We start from the raw sequence: 26,710 nt of genomic DNA on the forward strand, positions 1-26,710 counted from the left end.
TAGCAAAAAAAATTATTTTCAATTTACAATCTGTAGAAACAATGAGAATAGAAAGGTTCAGAACTTTTGTAAAACATCACAGTACAGTTGAAAAATATATGGCAAATAGAAATCCTATATGGATGGTGTTAAGAGATAGATGGGTGGTTTTGAATGGAGTTGAAGGATGGGACTAATAACAACTAACAACAACTAATAACAAGATAACTAATAATGTAAGCATACTGTGTCCATAATAAGTATATAGGTTGTAGGTTGGGAGCTTTTGTGAAAGAGCACAGTTAGAAAGATATGGCATATAGAAGCAAACCGGATGGACATCATTAAAATTATCGGAGAGGTTGAGAGTAGAAGAAGTTCAGGAGAAAAAACAAACAAAATATAATTATTGTAAAATTGACTGTGTCCATAAAATGTATATAGTACGTATAAGATGGAAGTAGAGGCCTAAGCATTGTTGTTCACTAGTTTACTCCAATTAGGGAAAGGGTGGTGTGGTCCTTTTTTTAAAGGATATGTATGTGTATGTATGTATGTATGTATGCATGCATGCATGTATGTATGTGTACGTATGTATATGTATGTATGTATATGTGTGTGTGTGTATGTATGTATATGTATGTGATATATATATATATATATATATATATATATATATATATATATATATATATATATATATATATACATACAGTTGAAGTCGGAAGTTTACATACACTTAGGTTGGAGTAATTAAAACTCGTTTTTCAACCACTCCACAAATTTCTTGTTAACAAACTATCATTTTGGCAAGTCGGTTAGGACATCTACTTTGTGCATGACACAAGTAATTTTTCCAACAATTGTTTACAGACCAATTGTTTCACTTATAATTCACTGTATCACAATTCTAGTGGGTCAGATGTTTACATACACTAAGTTGACTGTGCTTTTAAACAGCTTGGAAAATTCCAGAAAATGATGTCATGGCTTTAGAAGCTTCTGATAGGCTAATTGACATCATTTGAGTCAATTGGAGGTGTACCTGTGGATGTATTTCAAGGCTTACCTTCAAACTCAGTGCCTCTTTGCTTGACATCATGGGAAAATCAAAAGAAATCAGCCAAGACCTCAGAAAAATAATTGTAAACCTCCACAAGACTGGTTCATCCTTGGAAGCAATTTCCAAACGCCTGAAGGTACCACGTTCATCTGTACAAACAATAGTACGCAAGTATAAACACCATGGGACCACGCAGCCATCATACCGCTCAGGAAGGAGACGCGTTCTGTCTCCTAGAGATGAACGTATTTTGGTGCGAAAAGTGCAAATCAATCCCAGAACAACAGCAAAGGACCTTGTGAAGATGCTGGAGGAAACAGGTACAAAAGTATCTATATCCACAGTAAAACAAGTCCTATATCGACATAACCTGAAAGGCCGCTCAGCAAAGAAGAAGCCACTGCTCCAAAACCGCCATAAAAAAGCCAGACTACGGTTTGCAACTGCACATGGGGACAAAGATCGTACTTTTTGGAGAAATGTCCTCTGGTCTGATTAAACAAAAATAGAACTGTTTGGCCATAATGACCATCGTTATGTTTGGAGGAAAAAGGTGGGGCTTGCAAGCCGAAGAACACCATCCCAACCGTGAAGCACGGGGGTGGCAGCATCATGCTGTGGGGGTGCTTTGCTGCAGGAGGGACTGGTGCACTTCACAGAATAGATGGCATCACGAGGAAGGAAAATTATGTGGATATATTGAAGCAACATCTCAAGACATCAGTCAGGAAGTTAAAGCTTGATCGCAAATGGGTCTTCCAAATGGACAATGACCCCAAGCATACTTCCAAAGTTGTGGCAAAATGGCTTAAGGACAACAAAGTCAAGGTATTGGAGTGGCCATCACAAAGCCCTGACCTCAATCCTATAGAACATTTGTGGGCAGAATTGAAAAAGCATGTGTGAGCAAGGAGGCCTACAAACCTGACTCAGTTACACCAGCTCTGTCAGGAGGAATTGGCCAAAATTCACCCAATTTATTGTGGGAAGCTTGTGGAAGGCTACCCGAAACATTTGACCCAAGTTAAACAATTTAAAGGCAATGCTACCAAATACTAATTGAGTGTATGTAAACTTCTGACCCACTGGGAATGTGATGAAATAAATAAAAGCTGAAATAAATCATTCTCTACTATTATTCTAACATTTCACATTCTTAAAATAAAGTGGTGATCCTAACTGACCTAAGACAGGGAACCTTTACTAGGATTAAATGTCAGGAATTGTGAAAAACTGAGTTTAAATGTATTTGGCTAAGGCATATGTAAACTTCCGACTTCAACTGTATATATATATATATATATATATATAAACATGGGGGATTGGAAGTGATGCAGACAATTACATAGTTACAATCTATCTGCAATATTAAGCTGATATACCCCCCCAAAAAAAAAGAATGGTCCACCACCCAAAGGACATCCAGCCAACTTGACACAACTGTGGGAAGCATTGGAGTCAACATGGGCCAGCATCCCTGTGGAGTGCTTTCCACACCTTGTATAGTCCATGCCCCGACAAATTGAGGCTGTTCTGAGGGGAAAAGGGGGTGCAACTCCTAATGTGTTCTTAATGTTTTGTACACTCAGTGTATAACGCGATCTGTGCATTTGAACAACAGCATAAATACACCTATTTCACTTTTGCATGTCAAAAACTGAATGACCACTGCTGCACATGCTGCTACTGTTTTGAACAGATTAGATTATACAGTGCCTTGTAAAAGTATTCATCCCCATTGGCATTTTTCCTATTTTGTTGCATTACAACCTGTAATTTAAATTGATTTTTATTTGGATTTCATGTAATGGACATACACAAAATAGTCCAAATTGGTGAAGTGAAATGCAAAAAATAACTTACAAAAAATGCAAGAAAATAAATAATGGAAAAATGGTGCGTGCATATGTATTCACCCCCCTTTGCTATGAAGCCCCTAAATAAGATCTGGTGCAACCATTTACCTTCAGAAGTCACATAATTAGTTAAATAAAGTCCACCTGTGTGCAATCTAAGTGTCACATGATCTCAGTATATATACACCTGCTCTGAAAGGCCCCAGAGTCTGCAACACCCCTAAGCAAGGGGCACCACCAAGCAAGCGGCACCATGAAGACCAAGGAGCTCTCCAAACAGGTCAGGGACAAAGTTGTGGAGAAGTACAGATCAGGGTTGGGTTATAAAATAATATCTGAAACTTTGAACATCCCACGGAGCACCATAAAATCCATTCTTAAAAAATTGAAAGAATATGGCACAACAACAAACCTGCCAAGAGAGTGCCGCCCACCAAAACTCACGGACCAGGCAAAGAGGGCATTAATCAGAGAGGCAACAAAGAGACCAAAGATAACCCTGAAGGAGCTGCAAAGCTCCACAGCGGAGATTGGAGTATCTGTCCATAGGACCACTTTAAGCTGTACACTCCACAGAGGTTGGCTTTTTCGGAAGAGTGGCCAGAAAAAAGGCATTGCTTAAAGAAAAAAATAACAACACGTTTGGTGTTCGCCAAAAGGCATGTGGGAGACTCCCCAAACATATGGAAGAAGGTACTCTGGTCAGATTAGACTAAAATTGAGCTTTTTGACTATCAAGGAAAACGCTATGTCTGGCGCAAACCCAACACCTCTCATCACCCCGAGAACACCATCCCCACAGTGAAGCATGGTGTTGGCAGCATCATGCTGTGGGGATGTTTTTCATTGGCAGGGACTGGGAAACTGGTCAGAATTGAAGGAATGATGGATGGCGCTAAATACAGGGAAATTCTTGAGGGAAACTGTTTCAGTCTTCCAGAGATTTGAGACTAGGACGGAGGTTCACCTTCCAGCAGGACAATGACCCTAAGCATACTGCTAAAGCAACACTCAAGTGGTTTAAGGGGAAACATTTAAATGTCTTGGAATGGCCTAGCCAAAGCCCAGACCTCAATCCAATTGAGAATCTGTGGGGTTACTTAAAGATTGCTGTACACCAGCAGAACCCATCCAACTTGAAGAAGCTGGAGCAGTTTTGCCTTGAAGAATGGGAAAAAATTCCAGTGGCTAGATGTGCCAAGCTTATAGAGACATACCCCAAGAGACTTGCAGCTGTAATTGCCGCAAAATGTGGCTCTACAAAGTATTGACTTTGGGGGGGGGGTGAATAGTTATGCACGCTCAAGTTTTCAGTTTTTTTGTCTTATTTCTTGTTTGTTTCACAAGAAAAAATATTTTGCATCTTCAAAGTGGTAGGCATGTTGTGTAAATCAAATGATACAAACCCCCCAAAAATCTATTTTAATTCCAGGTTGTAAGGCAACAAAATAGGAAAAATGCCAAGGGGGTGAATACTTTCGCAAGCCACTGTACTATTTAGAATAAGCAGCCAGCTCATGACCGAACGAATGCACCAAGGAGAACGCAACAAGCATGCAGATGCAATACGTGAAAACACATTATCTAACTGGGGATAGCTAGCTAACATAATGTCACAAAGCATGATGGGCCTCCTGTAGCTCAGTTGGTAGAGCATGGCGCTTGCAATGCCAGGGTTGTGGGTTCGATTCCCACGGGGGCCAGTATGGAAAATGTATGCACTCACTAACTGTAAGTCGCTCTGGATAAGAGCATCTGCTAAAATGACTAAAATGTAAATGATGACCTAGTGTGACAGGTTAAAGGACATATTCATAGCCTGTTATACACTAAAAAGTATTAGTAAGTTCATGGTATGTAAGGATCTTAAAATATCTAAGGTTAAAAAGATCATGCATCCAGTACTAGTTCATAGAGATTGATAAAATTCATAAATGTGTTAAAATCCGTCAAGTGTAAAAGGGTAAATATTGTAAGAGGAATGTGTAAACGTTATATTGACTACTTTATTTTGTGGTGCCTAATTTAAGGGTAAAAGTGTTAATCTGTGATCTACTAAATGCTCTTAATCTATGAGCCTGAGATCGATTGCTCTGGTCTCCACCCAACTTCCTGGGGAAATCGCGGTCTTTTTCCTCATTATACTAAAGTTTTCAGTGAGGAAACAACTGCATCACTCTCGTGATTATTTCTCCCCTTTTTTCAGGTACGTTATTGATATAAAACGAGTTAATTTGAATGTAATAACTTGCTAACATGTCAAGAGAGTTTAAGGTATGTGTTAGTAACATCTTGAGTAAGTTAGAGTTAAGTTGAAGAGAGTATTTAGGTGCGTGTGTGAGTGAAATCTGCTTGGTTGCAGCGAAGATTAGCTTCGTACTGAGAGTAGCTGCCATTTTATGCTAATTGTGAATGAACATGTGCGCTGTTAATAATATATTTGGGGTTATTTGTATAATGTGTTTCGAATACTTTGTTGACATGGTTGATAAATGTAGTTATGGGTTACTGAGCTAAAGCTACTTTGTGTTTGACAGTTATATTGAAACATTTGTATATGTTTTAGTGAATTACAGTTTATGCTATTGTGATTTGAATAAGCTTTGTACCCTACAAAACTCTGGTTCCTGTAGATCTGTTGTTCTGTAAAATGTGGTATTTTTGTAAAAGGATTATACTAAAGTTTTCAGTGAGGAACAACAGTGTCTGTAGATCACACCAGTGTTCAAACCCCATGTACTGCTACTGAACAGTGGGATCCACCAGTAGGTTTAAGTCACCTAACCGAAGAACAGAGAGAGGTTGTTAGGAAAATGCTTAGAGAAGAGTGTCACTCCTTCTCCAGATCAGACAATGACATTGGCTGCATTGAACGATTGAAAATGACTATTTCTCTAATGGACTCTGAACCAGTCAAGCGCACATACATGTCAGTGCCCAGGCCACTGTATCAGGAGATGAAGGGTTACCTTCATGACCTCATAGCCCAGGGTTGGGTTAGGAAGTCAAACTCTTCATATTCTTCACCTGTCGTGTGTGTTAGGAAGAAGGACGGGACCCTCCGGTTGTGTATAGATTACAGAGACCTGAACAGAAAGACACATCCCGACCGCCAGCCCATCCCTCGGGTCCAGGACATCATGGACAGTTTAGGTGGTAATTCCTGGTTCTCCCTTTTAGATCAGGGAAAAGCATATCACCAAGGGTTCATCTCTGAAGAAAGCAGATCACTGACAGCATTTGTGACCCCATGGGGACTCTATGAGTGGATACGTATGCCATTCGGCCTCATGAACGCTCCTGCAGCTTTTCAGCGTTGTATGGAGGAATGTTTGGAAGGGCTCCGGGACAACATCTGCATTCCTTATCTGGACGACACGCTAGTTTTCAGTAAAACTTTCGACAGCCATGTGAATGATGTGCAAAAGGTTTTGCAGCGTCTCAGAGAGTATGGCATCAAACTCAAGCCAAGTAAGTGTGATCTCTTTAAACCCCAGGTCCGTTATTTGGGCAGAATAGTGTCTGCAGACGGCAGCAAAGTTGACCCAGCCGATTTTGAAGCAGTAAGAGCATTGAAAGAGATCAGACCACAGACTGTGGGCCAGCTCAGAAAAATGCTTGGTTTACTCACTTACTACAGACAGTACATCAAAGACTTTTCTAGGAGGGCCAGCTGTCTGTATGACCTCCTGAAAGCAGATTCAGAGAAATTACCTGACCACCCACGGAAAGCAAAAACAAAGAAAGTAAGTCATGTGGTGCCCTCAAACAAGCCAATCCTGTGGACTGACCAGCATCAACAGGCACTTGAACAGCTGATTGAGTGTCTGCTTCACCCACCAGTCTTAGGTTTCCCTGACTTCACTCAGCCATTTGTTGTACACACTGATGCGTCACACCAAGGCTTGGGAGCAGTTCTTTATCAAGAGCAAGATGGGAAGCTTAGGGTCATTGCTTATGGCTCTCAAACCTTAACAGCAGCTGAGAAGAACTATCACTACCACTCTGGCAAGCTAGAATTTCTAGCTCTAAAATGGGCAATCACTGATAAGTTCCATGATTATTTGTACTATGCTCCGACCTTCACTGTATACAGTGATAACAACCCGCTCAGCTACATTCTGTCTACTGCAAACTGAACGCAAACCACTTCCAGGTGGGTTGCAGAATTGGCTGATTTCCACTTTACAATAAAGTACAGGCCAGGCAGAGAGAACGGTGATGCAGATGCTTTGTCGAGGATGCCACTGGATGTAGAGTCACTGATGAGAGAATGTTCTGAGGAGCTTCCATCAGACACCATTGCCGCCACGATACAAGCAGTAGAGGTACAGAAAGAGCCTTTTGTGCCTTGGTCAATTTCAGCTGCATCTATGTCAGTATCAGCTGAAGGTGAGACAACTACAGCAACAATCAGCTCGATCCCAAAAGAGGGGATAAGAGAGGCACAAGAGTCTGATCCGGTCATCCGTCCTGTGCTCGATTTCAAGCTGTCTGGTTCCAAACCGCCAGTTAAAGAGCAAAAGGAATTCAGTCCAAAGACAAAATGCCTATTCAGAGAATGGGACAAATTGACAATCGACAATGATGGTATTCTTTACAGAATCACTACAGCCCGCAAGCAGTTAGTTCTACCAGAGCAGTACAAAGGTAAAGTGATGGAAGAGTTGCACAATAACATGGGACACCAAGGTACTGACCGCACTGTATCACTAGTACGTGACCGCTTCTTCTGGCCTTATATGCAATCTGACATCGAGCACTATGTGACTAAAACTTGTAGCTGTGTCAAGCAGAAAAAAGCCAGGCCATGAAACAAGAGCTCCTCTGACAAACATTGTGACAACACAGCCATTTGAACTGGTATGTATAGATTTCCTCCATCTCGACAGATGCAAAGGGGGATATGAGTACATCCTCGTGATTGTTGATCATTTTACACGTTTCACTCAAGCCTACGCCACCACATCAAAGTCAGGAAAAACTGCTGCAAATCTCATCTTCAATGACTTTTCCCTGAAGTTTGGGTTCCCCTCCCGCATCCACCATGACCAAGGGGGAGAATTCGAAAATCAGTTGTTCCATCAGTAAAGAAACTCAGTGGCATGGTGGGGTCCAGAACAACACCCTACCACCCGATGGGGAACGGTCAAGTGGAACGAATGAACAGAACATTGTTGCAAATGCTAAAGACACTAACTGAGACACAAAAGTCAAACTGGAAGGAGTCTCTAAACAAACTGGTTTATGCCTATAACTGCACCCGTTGCGAAGTGACTGGCTATTCACCATTTTATCTTCTGTTTGGGAGATCACCCAGGCTTCCAGTTGATATGTTCTTTGGATTGTGCACAGAGGCAGGTTCCAGTAACCAGCGAGACTACGTGGAGAACTGGAAACGAGGAATGGAAGAAGCATACGCCATTGCAAATGAAAATGCTCAGAAAGCTGCTGAAAGAAGTAAGAAGTACTATGACACTAAAGTTAGGAGTTCAGTGCTACAGCCTGGCGAGCGAAGTTCTGATTAAAAACCTGACACCAAGAGGAGGACCAGGCAAACTCCGTAACTATTGGGAAGATCAAATTCACACAGTAGTGAGACAAATGGGTTCAGACCTGCCGATTTATGAGTTGAGACCAGAAAAGGGTAGGGGACGCTCCAGGGTCCTGCACAGAAACCTGCTCATGTCCTGTGACTACTTACCTTTTGAGAGACAACCAGAAATGACTAAAGATGACAAAAGTAAGAAAAAGAGACATCAGCCTGGATCACAGCCTCTAGATTCTGATGAAGACAGCGGGGATGAATATGACCTTCATCATGAGCCGCTACAGGTCCCCACATCTCCTACAGTACCTGAGAGGTATGCTGAACCAGCGAGAGAGTCGGAAAACAGGCCCCCACCAGTGAAACAAACAGTTGCGATGCCAGTTCCTGATATGCTACCAGCACAGCCGCTTGTTGAAAATCAGCTGGAGGAGAAAACAACAGTTAAAGAACTGCCTGCTGAGGAGATGAACTTGCCTGCTGAAAATGTGCCTGATGATCGTCCACTAAGTGCCTTTCCTTCATTAACTGCTGCTGCTGAACCTGAGGAACCAGCTTACCAGCTGCCACAAAGAGAGAGACACCCTCCTAGACGTACCACCTATGATCAGCTTGGTATCCCTTCCTGCTACAGTATCCAGCCACAGCCACAGTTGTTCCCTGTCTACCCTGCACCAGGACTGGTTCCATGGCTGCCATCACTACAGCGATATTACCTTCAGCCACCCTACATGTATGGACTTCAGCAAACTTGAGGCCACAGACAGAGTTGACATGTTTGACCATGGACTACTGACTGATTTCACAGACTTTCACGAGACAATTAGCAGACTATGCATATAGATCATTAAAACTGATGGACTGTTGACAATAGTATGAGAAAAGACTGCTTATGGACTGTTTATACAGCTGGTCAACAGATATGGACTGTGAATATAACTTCTTGGTTCTATTTGAACTGTGAACTTTGACCTCTGCTCAAGGACTATCTTACAGAAGAGGATTTTCTACGTCCAGTGCTTATAGACTGTTTAAGAAGACAATGTTGGTAATGTTGGGACAACATTTATTTTGTCGGGGAGAGTGTGACAGGTTAAAGGACATATTCATAGCCTGTTATACACTAAAAAAGTATTAGTAAGTTCATGGTATGTAAGGATCTTAAAATATCTAAGGTTAAAAAGATCATGCATCCAGTACTAGTTCATAGAGATTGATAAAATTCATAAATGTGTTAAAATCCGTCAAGTGTAAAAGGGTAAATATTGTAAGAGGAATGTGTAAACGTTATATTGACTACTTTATTTTGTGGTGCCTAATTTAAGGGTAAAAGTGTTAATCTGTGATCTACTAAATGCTCTTAATCTATGAGCCTGAGATCGATTGCTCTGGTCTCCACCCAACTTCCTGGGGAAATCGCGGTCTTTTTCCTCATTATACTAAAGTTTTCAGTGAGGAAACAACTGCATCACTCTCGTGATTATTTCTCCCCTTTTTCAGGTACGTTATTGATATAAAACGAGTTAATTTGAATGTAATAACTTGCTAACATGTCAAGAGAGTTTAAGGTATGTGTTAGTAACATCTTGAGTAAGTTAGAGTTAAGTTGAAGAGAGTATTTAGGTGCGTGTGTGAGTGAAATCTGCTTGGTTGCAGCGAAGATTAGCTTCGTACTGAGAGTAGCTGCCATTTTATGCTAATTGTGAATGAACATGTGCGCTGTTAATAATATATTTGGGGTTATTTGTATAATGTGTTTCGAATACTTTGTTGACATGGTTGATAAATGTAGTTATGGGTTACTGAGCTAAAGCTACTTTGTGTTTGACAGTTATATTGAAACATTTGTATATGTTTTAGTGAATTACAGTTTATGCTATTGTGATTTGAATAAGCTTTGTACCCTACAAAACTCTGGTTCCTGTAGATCTGTTGTTCTGTAAAATGTGGTATTTTTGTAAAAGGATTATACTAAAGTTTTCAGTGAGGAAACAACTGCATCACTCTCGTGATTATTTCTCCCCTTTTTCAGGGGCGTAACACTAGCCAGTTAACTTTCATTCTGAAATAACTTCATATTTCAGAGTTAGTCAGATATTAGTGTAGAAAGACTTGAAATTGGCATGGCCGCTAACTAGCTAGCATGCTACCAGCTAGCTATAGCTAGATAGCTGCTTATCAAAGGTAGATAACTGGTAATATGACCCAAAAGAATCAACCGAACTATTTCTCAATGTTTCTCAAAATTACTGTAGCTTTGTGATACACCCGGTCTTATGCTGTTTTAGTCCACACATGTCGCCCTGTCACCTACAGTAGAACCTGATGAACAACATTGGGGGAAACAATAAAATTGTCCAGCCACCGTCATGCTTTTTTGTCCTACCAGATCCGCAATGAGAAGGTTCCAGCTATTGTATCCCTCTGTCCTTCGACTCTTGTTAGATGTAGATGTCTGGTTTATCAAGACCCAGGCTCCCATGACTGTTATGATTATTGATTTACAAGTTAATTACAATTTGCTTTTTGCTTTATCGCAATCTGTACCTGATAGCGCAGATCTAGTTTCACGTGCGGAAGTAAGCTGTCTGGCGCGAGAGACTCATTGGGAAGGAGACTAGAGCAGACCCAGAAGTTTTGACTGAATGCACATTTGAGCGTCCCAGGACGGTCCATTTACTTTGTGCTGTTATAATTTATGCTATGAAATCCTGCGATTTCATTGGGGTAGTTCCCCCTCATAGAAAATAGCTGGCAAAACAATCCAAGTAATGTTCTCACGGCCTATGCGCCCCTGGAGGCGGAGCTGTTGCTGGCAGTCACTGAGGAGCAGAATAGTAAGTAACTGAACAGCTTGTTTTGAACAATATACACTGCTCAAAAAAATAAAGGGAACACTTAAACAACACTGTAATGTAACTCCAAGTCAATCACACTTCTGTGAAATCAAACTGTCCACTTAGGAAGCAACACTGATTGACAATAAATGTCACATGCTGTTGTGCAAATGGAATAGACAACAGCAACAGGTGGAAATTATAGGCAATTAGCAAGACACCCCCAATAAAGGACTGGTTTTGCAGGTGGTGACCACAGACCACTTCTCAGTTCCTATGCTTCCTGGCTGATGTTTTGGTCACTTTTGAATGCTGGCGGTGCTTTCACTCTAGTGGTAGCATGAGACGGAGTCTACAACCCACACAAGTGGCTCAGGTAGTGCAGCTCATCCAGGATGGCACATCAATGCGAGCTGTGGCAAGAAGGTTTGCTGTGTCTGTCAGCGTAGTGTCCAGAGCATGGAGGCGCTACCAGGAGACAGGCCAGTACATCAGGAGACGTGGAGGAGGCCGTAGGAGGGCAACAACCCAGCAGCAGGACTGCTACCTCCGCCTTTGTGCAAGGAGGAGCAGGAGGAGCACTGCCAGAGCCCTGCAAAATGACCTCCAGCAGGCCACAAATTTGCATGTGTCTGCTCAAACGGTCAGAAACAGACTCCATGAGGGTGGTATGACGGCCCAATGTCCACAGGTGGGGGTTGTGCTTACAGCCCAACACCGTGCAGGACGTTTGGCATTTGCCAGAGAACACCAAGATTGGCAAATTCGCCACTGGCGCCCTGTGCTCTTCACAGATGAAAGCAGGTTCACACTGAGCACATGTGTCTGGAGTCTGGAGACGCCGTGGAGAACGTTCTGCTGCCTGCAACATCCTCCAGCATGACCGGTTTGGCGGTGGGTCAGTCATGGTGTGGGGTGGCATTTCTTTGGGGGGCCGCACAGCCCTCCATGTGCTCGCCAGAGGTAGCCTGACTGCCATTAGGTACCGAGATGAGATCCTCAGACCCCTTGTGAGACCATATGCTGGTGCGGTTGGCCCTGGGTTCCTCCTAATGCAAGACAATGCTAGACCTCATGTGGCTGGAGTGTGTCAGCAGTTCCTGCAAGAGGAAGGCATTGATGCAATGGACTGGCCCGCCTGTTCCCAGACCTGAATCCAATTGAGCACATCTGGGACATCATGTCTCGCTCCATCCACGTTGCACCACAGACTGTCCAGGAGTTGGCGGATGCTTTAGTCCAGGTCTGGGAGGAGATCCCTCAGGAGACCATCCGCCACCTCATCAGGAGCATGCCCAGGCGTTGCAGGGAGGTCATACAGGCACGTGGAGGCCACACACACTACTGAGCCTCATTTTGACTTGTTTTAAGGACATTACATCAAAGTTGGATCAGCCTGTAGTGTGGTTTTCCACTTTAATTTTGAGGGTGACTCTATCGTATATGAAGATTATGTCTTTGTTAAATGTTTTTCATGAAGAAATGGAATGTTGTTTATGTTAGTATCAAAAGGGAATGTTTTAGTGTAACGCCACATACAACAGACAGGAAGTGTGTTGTAGACAGGGGAGACTGGTGATTGGCCAGAAGAGGGAGCATCTTTTTGCATTGTTTATAAATAGGGGCTAGACTACAGAAAGGGCAGAACGGCCATGACAATCTGAGACGCCGTTCTCCGGACACCGCGGGTCTGTAACTTATGCTGTAACCTTGTGATATTAATAAAAGCCTCTAAATCATTGTGCAGCATAAGCGGACTCTTTGTTGACAGCAATAATTGCCACCATTCACCCGATACGACAACTCCAAATCCAGACCTCCATGGGTTGATAAATTTGATTTCCATTGATAATTTTTTGTGTGATTTTGTTGTCAGCACATTCAACTATGTAAAGAAAAAAGTATTTAATAAGATTATTTCATTCATTCAGATCTAGGATGTGTTATTTTAGTGTTCCCTTAATTTTTTGGAGCAGTGTAGTTTTGAAACAGGAAAATGTACACATTTAGTGCACTTTTATGAGCATTTGAAACATAATCCATATTTTTTTACCAATCACAAGTGGGGCCGCCACTGGTCTAGTGCTGTATATAGCCCATACAGTCTGCAGTATAGATCCCTGTATGCGTTAAACAACCCTAATCCTGCAGGTTTAGAGTGTCAGAGGCTGTTCAGGTGGAGGACAGAGATCCATCCTAACTTCCCATCTGTTTGCAGCATGGAGCTCTGTGAGGAGGCCCAGTGACCAGCCTGCATGTCTCCAGTATGGCGCTCCATGAGGAGGCCCAGTGACCAGCCTGCATGTCTCCAGTACGGCGCTCGATGAGGAGGCCCAGTGACCAGCCTGCATGTCTCCAGTGAGGCGCTCCATGAGGAGGCCCAGTGACCAGCCTGCATGTCTCCAGTGCGGCGCTCCATGAGGAGGCCCAGTGACCAGCCTGCATGTCTCCAGTACGGCGCTCGATGAGGAGGCCCAGTGACCAGCCTGCATGTCTCCAGTGAGGCGCTCCATGAGGAGGCCCAGTGACCAGCCTGCATGTCTCCAGTGCGGCGCTCCATGAGGAGGCCCAGTGACCAGCCTGCATGTCTCCAGTACGGCGCTCCATGAGGAGGCCCAGTGACCAGCCTGCATGTCTCCAGTGAGGCGCTCCATGAGGAGGCACAGTGACCAGCCTGCATGTCTCCAGTGAGGCGATCCATGAGGAGTCCCAGTACCCAGCCTGCATGTCTCCAGTGCGGCGCTCCATGAGGAGGCCCAGTGACCAGCCTGCATGTCTCCAGTGCGGCGCTCCATGAGGAGGCCCAGTGACCAGCCTGTATGTCTCCAGTGCGGCGCTCCATGAGGAGGCCCAGTGACCAGCCTGCATGTCTCCAGTGCGGCGCTCTATAAGGAGGCCCAGTGACCAGCCTGCATGTCTCCAGTGAGGCACAAAAAGACAAACCACCTCTAATAGAGTCATGCTCTGTTCACCAGCCCAGAAACTCAAACAAATTACTACTAGACCCAAATAACCTCCGCTCTCATACACACAGGAATAGAGGCACAGACAGGCAGACAGACAGACAGACAGACACACACACACACACACACACACACACACACAGAGGCACACACACAGAGGCACACACACAGAGGCACACACATATGAAAGCGAGGAAAGGGGAGTAGAGACGCACCCCCCAGTGAGTAGTTGGAGGGTTGGGGGTCGACGTGGAGCCAGTGTCCAGTCTCATTACAGACAGGGGAGTTGAGAGGCACGCTAATCCACCCATCCCCCTCCACCCATAAACACACACACGTGCGCTCACACACACACGCACACATACACATACACACACACACAACCCTCTTTCACCACCTAGAAAATCAGCGAGTGTGACTTCAAATAATTGTATTTAATTATATAATTTATTATATTATAACGTCTCATGTCAATCAACAAAAAGTTTAAAAGCAACTTCAGATGAGACTACAACGTCCAGGCCTCAGGCCCTACTTCAGCAGCCAGGCAGCACATGCAGCCAGAAGGCTCCTCCCCCAGTGTTCCCCCAGTGTTCCCTGGAGGTTTGTTGTTACCCGTGTTCCATGATGTTGGCAAACAGCCCAACAAGACCCCTGCAGAGACACTAACACACAACAAAAACATCAATAAACAAACAAATGCATACACACACTCCTACACACATCCATACACACATCCCCCAATGCACACACACACCCTCCCTTTTACCATCCCATTGTTGGCCATGTTTTCCCCTACTCCCCCCTCCCCAAACACACACACACACACATACTCTCCATGCATCCCTCAAATATGGTCTCTCATCACTAATCGATGAGCCCAAAGACCATCATTACCATAAACACAGACTTCCTCTCAGGGACATACATGCTTTGTTTGGGCTGTCCTGTTGACCTTTAATAATGGATGTCCAAATGTTTATCGCCGCTCAGTGGGGGAGACAGAGAGAGTGAGGGAGAGAGAGAGAAGGAGAGAGAGAGGGAGAAAGGGAAGCGTCTTTTAGGAAGTTCCACTTTGGTTTTTTAACATTTGTTTTCTTCACGTTTTGTTAGTTACTGCAGATTTAGGCTTTGTGTTCGTGCATCCATCAAAGTAGCTGGAGTTGAGATGTGTGATGAGGTGGAGAGGGACAAGCTTTGATTGGGGAAAAGGGAAGGAAGGATCTATATTGTGACTCGCAAACCTGCTGTAAAATGATTAAGAGTTCTGGCCAAATTAGGAGAGGACGTGAAGTCATTATTATTTATTGTTTGCCATTATAGTTAAGATCCAATGGTGGTTATTGACAAGAGTGGAGATGGGCTCTATCCGAGGGATCAGGACGGGGGAGCTGGGAGGGCATCAGACACTTCCCTGAAGTGTATGTGGTGCCTCCACTCATCTCACTTTGGTCTCTCGGTTGACCCACTCTCCCCAAGTAGAGCCCCACCAGCCACCATACTTTTATTTAATTCACAAGGTATTACAAACTGACCACAGTATTTAGGTGGCAGTCTTTCTCCAATGTATTTGCAATGAAATAATCCACATAATTTGGTACATTAGGGGAGGAGTAGGAGCTTAAAAGCCCTAAAAAGGCATAGCACCCTAAAGTACAAAGAAGTACTTGCTTTATGTTTTTTGTGTGTTCTCTGTTAAATGTTTGGTTAGCCTACATGTTCACACATTTTATATATGTAATGTATACAATAACTATGTATTCATACTTCGACTCTTCCGTATCCATGGGATGTCCACCACCCTCATATGGCATGTCTGATAAAATGTTTAATCTGGTTCTTCAATGACAGATGGAACAGACAAGGTTTGATGTTATACTTTGATTCTATACAAGTAAAGGCCAACAAAATCCAACTTATTATATGGAATGTGCACAGGCTTCATGATGCCAAAAAAAAGCCTACGGTACTTGAACATTTAAAGAGATTGTCAGCAGATGTGGTTTTCCTGCTTCAAAAAAATTGAAATTTGAAATGTAAAGAGGAGCTGGGTTGGAGAAGCCTATGCAGCCACCTACTGTAGTAACAAAAGAGGTGTAGGCATCCTGATAAATAAGAATACACCCTTTTCCCTTATATCCCAGCACACGGACCAAGGACATTTTCTAATTTTGAATTGTACCTTACAAGGGGAAAAAATAGACATTGATTTAAGGGGCAAACCTGGTGTTTTTAGATATAATTTAAGCTATATTAGATCTAACCCAGACAGGAACTATTATTTTAGCAGGTGACCTAAATCAAGCATTCAGCAGCTGTCACGCCCTGGCCTTGAGAGATCGGTTTTCTTTAGTTGGTTTGGTCAGGGTGTGTATTTCCATGTGTACATTCTATGTTTGTAGATCTATGTTGGCCGGGTGTGGTTCCCAATCAGAGGCAGCTGTCGATCGTTGTCTCTTATTGGGGATCATACTTACGTAGCCATTTTGCCTACCTATGTTGTGGGATCTTGACTCTTGTTTGGCTTGTTTGTGTGTAGCCATTGTGAGCTTCACGTTACATTGCTTTTGTTGTTTTGTTGTGTGTTTACTTAGTTAATAAACATAGGTGCAGCATTCCACGCTGCACCTTGGTCCAATCCTGTACTCAACGAGCGTGACAGAAGATCCCACCACCAACGGACCAAGCAGCGTGCCCAGGAGGAGCAAACACCCTGGACACAGCGGGAAGCAACATTGGTAGATGCCCTCCTCGGTTGGGGGAAAATTAGAGAGGAGGAATCCGTCCGTTACGGTAAGGTAATGGAGGAGGGCTGGAGTCCGGATCGACGGCAATTCCAAAATGCGAAACGACGAAGGAGACCCGAGAGGCAACCACAAGAAAATGTTTTGGGGGGTCACACGGGGTGGTCGACGAAGCAGCAGGAGGCCGTGAAAGGGCTAACTGTGGGGGAGGAGGCCGCTATTGTAGAGGTCCTCCAAGACCTGCGGATCAGCAGTATGAGAGAGGAGGCCACCACATTACGGGAGCTGTTAGAGAAGAGGGAGCAGGAGCTCTCACTTCAGAAGGAGGCGCTGCAGGAGGCCCAAAGGGAGAAGGAATTAGTGGATGCACGGAGAGAGGAGCTGGCCAGGCAACAGGAGGAACTGAGAGAGGAGTTAACCCTCCAGCAGCAGAGAGCTCGGGCCTTAGAGCAGAGGTTTAGCAGAGCCAACTCCCCGTACTCGCTGTAAGGAGCATGTGTTCATTGAGGAACCAAGTTATGCGGAGATCCGCACTGTGTCGCCAGTGCGCCTTCACAGCCCAGTGTGTCATGTGCCAGCGCCCCGCACGTGTCGTGCGAAAGTGGGCATCCAGCCAGGATGGGTTGTGCCAGCTTTACACTCCAGACCTCCAGTGCGCCTCCACGGTACAGTATATCCTGCTCCGGTCCTACGCACTGGGTTACCAGTGCGCCTCCCCAGACCGGTATGCCCCGTACCTGCTCCTCGCACCAAACCAGTGGTGCGTGTCTCCAGTCCGGTACGGCCCGTGCCTGCTCCCCGCACCAAACCAGTGGTGCATGTATCCAGTCCGGTACAGCCCATACCTGCTCCCCGCACCAAACCAGTGGTGCGTGTCGCCAGCCCGGTACGCCCCGTACCAGCTCCCCGCACCAAATCAGTGGTGCGTGTATCCAGTCCGGTACGGCCCGTACCTGCTCCCCGCACCAAACCAGGGGTGCGTGTCTCCAGTCCGGTACGGCCCGTGCCTGCTCCTTGCACCAGACCAGTGGTGCGTGTTCCCAGCCCGGTGCGGCCCGTGCCTGTTCCTCGCACCAGACCAGTGGTGCGTGTCCCCAGCCCGGTGCGGCCCGTGCCTGTTCCTCGCACCAGACCAGTGGTGCGTGTCCCCAGGTATGGCTGGTGCCAGAACAGTCCGCTCCACCGGTGCCCAGTCCAGCTCTGGTCAGCTGCTCCACTCCAGTGCCAGAGCAGTCCGCTCCACCGGTGCCCAGTCCAGCTCCGGTCAGCTGCTCCACTCCAGTGCCAGAACAGTCCGCTCCACCGGTGCCCAGTCCAGCTTAGGTCAGCTGCTCCACTCCAGTGTTAGATTAGTCCGCTCCACCGGTGCCCAGTCCAGCTCCGGTCAGCTGCTTCAGTCCAGAGCCAGAGCAGTCCGCTCCACCGGGGTCCAGTTCAGCTCCGGTCAGCGCTCCACTCCAGTGCCAGAGTAGTCCGCTCTACCGGTGCCTAGTCCAGCCCCGGTCGGCTGCTCCAGTCCAGAGCCAGAGCAGTCCGATCCACCGGGGTCCAGTTCAGCTCCAGTCGGCGTCTCCACTCCAGAACCAGATGTCAACTCCTCTCCAGGGTCGGGTACTCCCACACCAGGGTCCAGACAGGGCTTGGTGCATCGCGGGGGGATTGCTGGTCCAGGCCCAGACGTCGGCCCCTCTCCAGGGTCGGGGCCTCCCACACCAGGGTCCAGACAGGGCTTGGTGCATCGTGGGAAGACTGAGAGGGGAAGCATCGCGCCAAGGTCCAGACCGGACCAGCGGTGCAACGGGGAGGCAGTAAGGGAGAGGACGTCACGCCCGGAGCCGGAGCCGCCACCGAGGCTAGATGCCCACCCGGACCCTCCCCTGTTAAGTTAGGTTTTGCGACCAGAGTCCGCACCTTTGGGGGGAGGGTACTGTCACGCCCTGGCCTTGAGAGACCGGTTTTCTTTAGTTGGTTTGGTCAAGGTGTGTATTTCTATGTGTACATTCTATGTTTGTAGATCTATGTTGGCCGGGTGTGGTTCCCAATCAGAGGCAGCTGTCGATCGTTGTCTCTGATTGGGGATCATACTTAGGTAGCCATTTTGCCTACCTATGTTGTGGGATCTTGACTCTTGTTTGGCTTGTTTGTGTGTAGCCATTGTGAGCTTCACGTTACGTTGCTTTTGTTGTTTTGTCGTGTGTTTACGTAGTTAATAAACATGTATGCATTCCACGCTGCACCTTGGTCCAATCCTGTACTCAACGAACGTGACAGCAGCTTAGACATAGCAATAAAAAAGGGAAATTCAAGGAGCCGCCAAAGAGGCTGACAAATTTCATCTATATACCATTTTTTACAGGACACCTGGAGATTATTATTCCCAACTACAAAAGACTACTCCTTTTTTTTCTCAAAGTAAGAAAAGCTATTCAAGAATTGACTACATTTTTATTTCCCAAAATGTACTCAACAATGTACTGGATTCTAAAATCTATTATATAGTGATATCGTTCATTCTCCTGTCCCATGCTTAGTTTTACAAACAGAGAATACACTTTGCGACAGAATATGGAGAAAAACACAGAGCGCATCTTCAAGACCCAAAATGTAAAGTTAAATCTGAGTTAGAAATTACAATTTAAGAAAAAGAAAACAAAATCACTATCTTAGAAAAAGCCCATAAAAAATCTTTACTTAAGCAGAAATATTATCTTTTACTTTGAAGAAAGTCAACAACTACAGGTTAAACTAAAATAAAGCATACTAATTAATGGCAAATATACCTGGTAAACACCTGGCAAAACCAGTTAACATTTTAAAAGATAAGGATACAAATGCCTTAATTAGAAACGACAATGCTATTAATAACACATTTAAAAGCTTCCATGAAAATCTATATAAATCAGAATTAAATAACAGTGACAGATCCTATAGCCTTCTTAGACTCAATAACCCTGAAGCAACTATCAGCAGATATAAAATTATCACAAAAAATGGAAAACACCCCAAAATCAATATTAGACACTGTTAAAACCTTTGTGTGGAGAAAAGCACCAGGGATGGACGGCTTTCCCATTGAATATTTTTAATATTATGGGACAAAGTAGCGCCCCTATTTACTCAAATGACATCACACATGTCACTCAATTCAGTGCTTCCAAGTTCCATGTATCAAACAGTTATCTCAGTTATATTAAAACCAGGATCATCTGGAGAGTCCCCTGCAGATTACAGACCCATACATTTAATAAATTGCGACAATAAAATAATACAAAACTCATAAGCAACAGAATGGCAAAAGTTTGACCAGACTTGAAACATATTAATCAAACAGTCATTATTAAAAATAGACACTTACAAACTAATACAAGTACAATACAATATGCAAAGAAACAAGATGCAGATTTATTAGTAATGGCCTTTTCTATTAAAAACTTTGGAAGCATTCATTTTTCCATCTGAAATAATACATTTCATACAAATATTATATAAATATCCTAAAGCAAAAATATACACAAATAATATATTATCTGGTGAAATTGCTTTAGAAAGGGGCATGAAACAGGGATGTCCTGTCTCCTCCCTCCTGTTTGCATTGGCAATTGAACCGCTTGCAGAAATAATTAGACACAGGACCCAAATGTAAGAGTTATTAGTATTGGTAAACATGAATATAAACTAAACGTATTTGCCGACGATCTCCTGATATACCTGACTAATATTGAAAACTCAATGCCCCCCTTGTCAAAAATATTTTCTGAATACTCTACAATCTTAAGATATAAAATTAATGTGGAAAAAACTGAAATAGTGTCAATAGGAAAAGAAAAAGAATAACTCATGATCTACAGCAATCCTTTCAGTGGACCACAAAAAATATGAAATGCTTAGGATGCTTAATAAGTGACAAAAACAACCATTAAGAAAAGAAAAAAAAGAAACTTTATCCCATTACTCAACATGAAAGCAGATCTAATTAAATGGAACAATCTCCCCATTCATCTTATAGGTAGAATATACCTCTTTAGAATGGCATGGCTCCCAAAGTTTGTATATTTATTTTCACTAATACATTATTTAAAAAAGTATACTCACCATAACAGACTTTATATGGGCAAATAAAACTCAGAATATATAGGAAAGTTTTACATGTCCCTAAATCTGAGGGTGGTTTTAACTTCCCAGATTGGGAAGTGTGTCAACTCGCCACCCAAGGCTTTTAGGTGGCTTTTACTTGCGACATATTGTTAAATGCACTAAAGAGAAACAATGGGTACATATTGAACATGTGCATGCTCATCCCCAGAATCTTTTCACTTGTCTGTTTTGAAAAGATGGAGCTAAGAACATTAACAACTTCATAGTAAAGAACACTATAACAACATGGGCGAAAATGAAACGCATTATACAATAACCAATATCACTCCCTAAAAACACACATTTTCACATTACATTTTAGTCATTTAGCAGACGCTCTTATCCAGAGCGACTTACAGTTAGTGAATACATATTTTATTATACTGGCCCCCTGTGGGAATCGAACCCACAACCCTGGCATTGCAAACGCCATGCTCTATCAACTGAGCTACATCCCTGCCGGCCATTCCCTCCCCTACCCTGGACCAATTGTGCGCTGCCCATGAGTCTCCCGGTCGCGGCCGGCTGCGACAGAGCCTGGATTCGAACCAGGATCTCTAGTGGCACAGTTAGCACTGCGATGCAGTGCCTTAGACCACTGCGCCACTCACCGCTATGAAACAATCCTTGGATAGCTTTTCAGAATTCACAGATAAATTGGCCCACATGGAAAACTAAAGTCATAGAAACCGTAAATGACGTGGTAGTAGGAAATACAATTATTTCCATGACAGAATTAAAAATATCTATGCAACGTAAACGTTTTCTATCACGGAATTTCGACCTGAAAGCTTTTGGACATCAGAGCAATGTTGAGGGAATCCTATTTGAGTCAGAAAAAGATAGTCATATGTTAAGTAAGATATACCAAACCTTGCAGAGAGCCTATCCACCTGACAATCTCTTAGAAAAAAATATAAACTACTGGAACCAAGACTTAAAAATAACTGAAATTACAGTTAACAAAAATATACGCTTAATCCAGTATAAACTAATGTATAGAATTTATTATACAAGAGACAAAATTCACAAATTCTACAGCACAACTTCAGAGTCACATCTTAAGTGTAAAACTAACAATGACTCAATAATTCCTTATTTTTGGGAGTGCTATAAAGTCCAAAAGTTATGGGCAGTTAGAAAGCTGGCTGTCAGAAGTTGTATAATGTAAATTTACTTTTAATCCGTCTATCTGCATATTTCAAGACATGTCATATGGGGGTGCGGTGAGATACCCAATGGGTTGGACAATATTATTTTCGTCATTTATATTGAAGAAGCTATGACTTAAATACTGGAAGTCAAACGATACCAGCGTTAAGTGAATGGAAGAATCAAGCTCTTTATTATTTCAATATATTTTGCAAAAAATCTTGCTACAGACAGAAACAACATGAAGCAATTTGAAGTCATATGGGCAGAGTCTTAGAAGCATTAGAAACAACATTGGGTGTGGTTACTGTGGGAACATGTGGGTCTGAGCAAGTGTGATGTCATTAATGTTTGTGGAAATGTACGTAAATGTTAAGTTGTCTATTGTTTTTGTCTATGTATGTTTTGTTTATTGTAAAAAATAAATAAATAATAAGTTAAATAAATAAATAAAAAATTCAAGAGATGTGTGATGTGTGTCTCCGAAAGCTGAAGTGTGTGTATATTCATGGCTGGAGGTTGATGTGTGTGTGCTGGTGTCTGCCACTCCTCTCCTCTCCCAGGGGACAGCAGAGTGACAGAGAGAGACCCAGGGATAGATGGAGCAGAAAACGACAAAAAATCACAGATAATCAGCCTGAGAGTCAGGAGGATGCCTTCAAATATTAATCAGCTGTTAAAAGGTCTGGTGGCATTTACATGGGTGTGAGGTCTCCATCTCCTTAATCTCACACTGTCACCTCCAACAACACACTTTTATTTTAATAGTGTATGCATGTGTGTGTGGCATGTGTGTCCGTATGTGTGTGTGTGCGACATCTCCATGCATGAGTGGCCTGTGTGTGTGTCTTGCATCAAAAATACATACAGCTGCGTCTCCCTACTCCCTTCATCGTTGTATTGTTATTTTTCCCCTCCAATGGCTCTGGGTCACGGCAGTGTGTGTGTGTGTCACATTTGCATTTGTAGATGCCTTTTCCTGCTATTCTCTCATCTGTCTCACCATCTTTAACACATTACGATCAGTAGAGTTACACTCAACTGGCAGGCATAACATCACACTGTATTTCCATTAGCTACATTATATGATTGTTAATAACATTCCCATCTGTCTCCTGTTATGTTGTAATGTAGTCTAACAAGGTGACGACTGAGCTGTTTACTGTCTGCGATCTGAAGATGACAATGCTCTCTGGATCACAGGTAGCAACTAGTCAGTGAAGATCAGTTATAGTCACTAAATACGACTGGATGTATTAGCTGTGGCACAGTCCCCATAGAAATGTGTGATATCAGGTGTGACATTACAGCTTGAAGTCACGAGATTACACTTTTCTCTGTTTGTCAGCAGCCATTAGTCAGATGGGAGAAATACACACACATGCACGCACGCACACACACCTCTGAGGCTATCTGAAAGGATTCTGGGTAGTGAGAAATATATAGGCTAAAGATAGTCCTTATGGATATGCAGGTAGGCTATAAATAGAAGTAGAGAGAGAGACAGAGACAGCATGGAAAACAGACCACATGCCTTATCAGACGCACACACACACACACACACACACACAGACACACAGACACAGACACACACACACACACACACACACACACACACACACACACACACACACACACACACACACACACACAGACACACAGACACAGACACACAGACACACAGAACACACACACACACACACACACACACACACACACACACACACACACACACACACACTGTAGTGGAGCTTCTATTTCAGTAGTTTGCCATTAGGGGCAACAGAGGCTTTGTCTATGTGTTGCCATAGAGACAAGACAGTACAGCAGGGTAGAGGGCAGTCTGAAGAGAACGTTTCTCAAGTTTCTAACCGCTGATCAGAAACTCCCTGGAGACAGTGGATAAAACTGCCTTGGATCTGGAGGATTATTTTCAGACTGTCTTCGAGGAACAACTCTTATTGTGAGTTTGTATGTGTTTGTGTTATGCTTCCACTAGTAGGGTTGTGTAAAGAAACACAGATTTATGTCCACTGAAAGTTTCTGAGTTCTGTGTGTGTGTGTGCGTGTGTAGGAAAATGCCTGTGCAGGACAAAGGTCTGATGAGTGGAGCCACATAGATGATTGAGAAACAGAGAGAGATCAGAGAGGTGGATAAACAGCTCCAGACAAACAGAGAGGTGAGGATCTATGTTCTTATTCATAATAATCATAGCAATCATAAAAACAAAGTGACAAAAATGTGACTATCGGAGTTAACATACGGAGAGATGAGGTGATGAAGAAGGAGGAGAAACTGAAGGAGTCGCTGCTCGAATTTGACAAATTCCTCATAGTGGGTGGCTAACACACACATACACACAAACACAAACACACACACAGACACTGGAAAAACCATCATAGTCACATGTGCCGTCTTGCAGGAGAACGACGCAAAGCGAGGTCATGGTAAGAAGGCGGCAGAAAGAGAGAGGGATGCTGTGTGTCAGAAAGAGGGAGGGAGAGACGGAGGAGTGCGCTATCCTGGAGGCTTGCAAACTGAGGCTGCAGCGCAGGGTGGAGATTGCCCTCTACTGGACCTTCCTGGAACAGGTCCTCAGACTGGCCAAGGTGCCAACGATTGGCACATACTAAGGCCTTGTCACACCACTGACTGAGACAAAGATTTCTGGGAAAATTGACTACAACGTTTTCGGGAAAGTTACCTGGGAAAATTACCTGGGAAATTACCTGTGTGTGAAAATCTATAATATCAGGTCGTTAATTTGTGCCAATTTGAAGTTTGAAGTTTCTGGGAAAGTTACGGGAAGGTTTCCTGGAAGGATATCTAGAAAATGACCTGAAAAGTTATAATGGCTAAACCTATTTTCTAGGTATTATCATGGATCCACCCGGAGAGCCAGGCCATTATAGCCTACAATCCCCCTCCTGAGAAATGTGTTTATCTGTTCAACTTCAGAGCATTTAAAAAGCTCCCATTTTTCCTGTGGGATCAGTGCACATGCTTTCTCTTGGAAATGTGGGCTGATTCATCTACCAGCTCATGTTTGTTGCAAATGCCATGTCCACATCCCAGTTCAACCCAAATCCCAGCCTCAACCACAAACCTAACCCTAGCTTCATGTTCAAATGTATAACGTGTGCATGTGTATATGTAGTAAGAGGAGGTGTGGGAGCTGCTGGGGAGGTTTGCCACCTTGCTATCCACCAGAGAGTAGTTGCAGCAGAGGGAAAAGGAGGTGCAGGATCAGGCTGACGGCCAACGGGGGGCACTACAAAGATACACAGACCAGCAGAGCTGCAGCATTCTGCAGAAGAAAAACCTGCTGTCTCAGCTACAGACAGAGCTAGACCAGATACGCTCCAACACTCTCAGATGGGTACCAGACCTGATCACACACTCACAGACCTTTAGATGGGTCCCAGATTTACCATGTATTATAGTCCATGTGTCTCTGTCCAGACTATAAACCGTTTTTTGGGGGGGTTCAGGAGAGCACATGGTACCACATCCAAACCACAGCAGTAAAGGAGATGCTTCTATTGGGCCAAATCAAAGAGGTAACCTTTAGCCTTTACCACATGATGGGCGGGACCGCAGGGCAGGAAGAGGGAGTGGCCATCAATGACACAGTGACCCAGCTGGAGAAGGTAGTGATGTCATTATGTCATAGATTGAGGTTTGTGATGTCACAGATGGAGTAGATTTATGATGTCACAGCTGGAGAAGGTCAGTGATGTTACAGATGGAGGTTTGTGATGTCACAGATAGGGAGGGTTAGTGATGACAGCTGAAGGTCAGCTATTGCAGCGTTCATTTGCTAGTCGGAACTAGGAAACTCTACATTTCCAACTTGCTGTTTGTAGTTATACACGTGCCGCGTTCAATGAATCAGCAAGTCTGATTTTTGAGTTTCCTAGTTCCGACTAGCATATGAATGTGGCATATGTCACAGTGATGTCAGAGTTGGAGAAGGTTAGTGATGTCACCTTATTGTCACAGCTAGAGAAGGTTAGTGATGTCACAGTTAGAGAAGGTTAGTGATGTCACAGTGATGTAGAGTAGGGGAGAAATGAATTTGCTAACAGTAAAATCTAAATGTATTTTTCTCTCCAGACCCAGCTCTTCATCCAGCCATAGTTATCAACCTCAAACAGAGCCCTTCTCAGCTTACTACAAAAGCCAATTTGAAGTGAGCAGGTGGAGGATGATCAAGTGGACAGACATAGGATCCTGCAGAGCTTATTGTTGGGGGTTGATATTACATATATTGTGTTGTTTCCACACAAATACTAATGTAATGATCAGCAATGTGCAGCAAACGTGCCATGATGACAATAATACTTCTGCAATTAGTCTAGTACTGACAACTAGTGGCAACCAGAGGGAATAATTACTATACACACATCAATAGAGGGCCTACTAGTGTTTCT

At 43.8% G+C, this 26,710-nt stretch overlaps 1 protein-coding gene across 1 annotated transcript; it reads left to right on the plus strand.

Moving 5' to 3' along the window:
* The first annotated feature begins 24,396 nt into the window (after positions 1 to 24,396).
* On the plus strand, positions 24,397 to 26,384 carry LOC121583986 (coiled-coil domain-containing protein 42). Its single transcript, XM_041899829.1, has 3 exons — positions 24,397 to 24,456; positions 25,495 to 25,656; positions 25,769 to 26,384. Exons 1-3 carry the CDS (start codon positions 24,397 to 24,399, stop codon positions 25,979 to 25,981), a joined length of 435 nt encoding a protein of 144 aa, XP_041755763.1. The 3' UTR covers positions 25,982 to 26,384.
* The last annotated feature ends 326 nt before the right edge of the window (positions 26,385 to 26,710 follow it).

The sequence above is a fragment of the Coregonus clupeaformis genome, chromosome 16 (assembly GCF_020615455.1).
Source record: "Coregonus clupeaformis isolate EN_2021a chromosome 16, ASM2061545v1, whole genome shotgun sequence".
In the NCBI taxonomy this organism is placed as follows: Eukaryota; Metazoa; Chordata; class Actinopteri; order Salmoniformes; family Salmonidae; genus Coregonus; species Coregonus clupeaformis.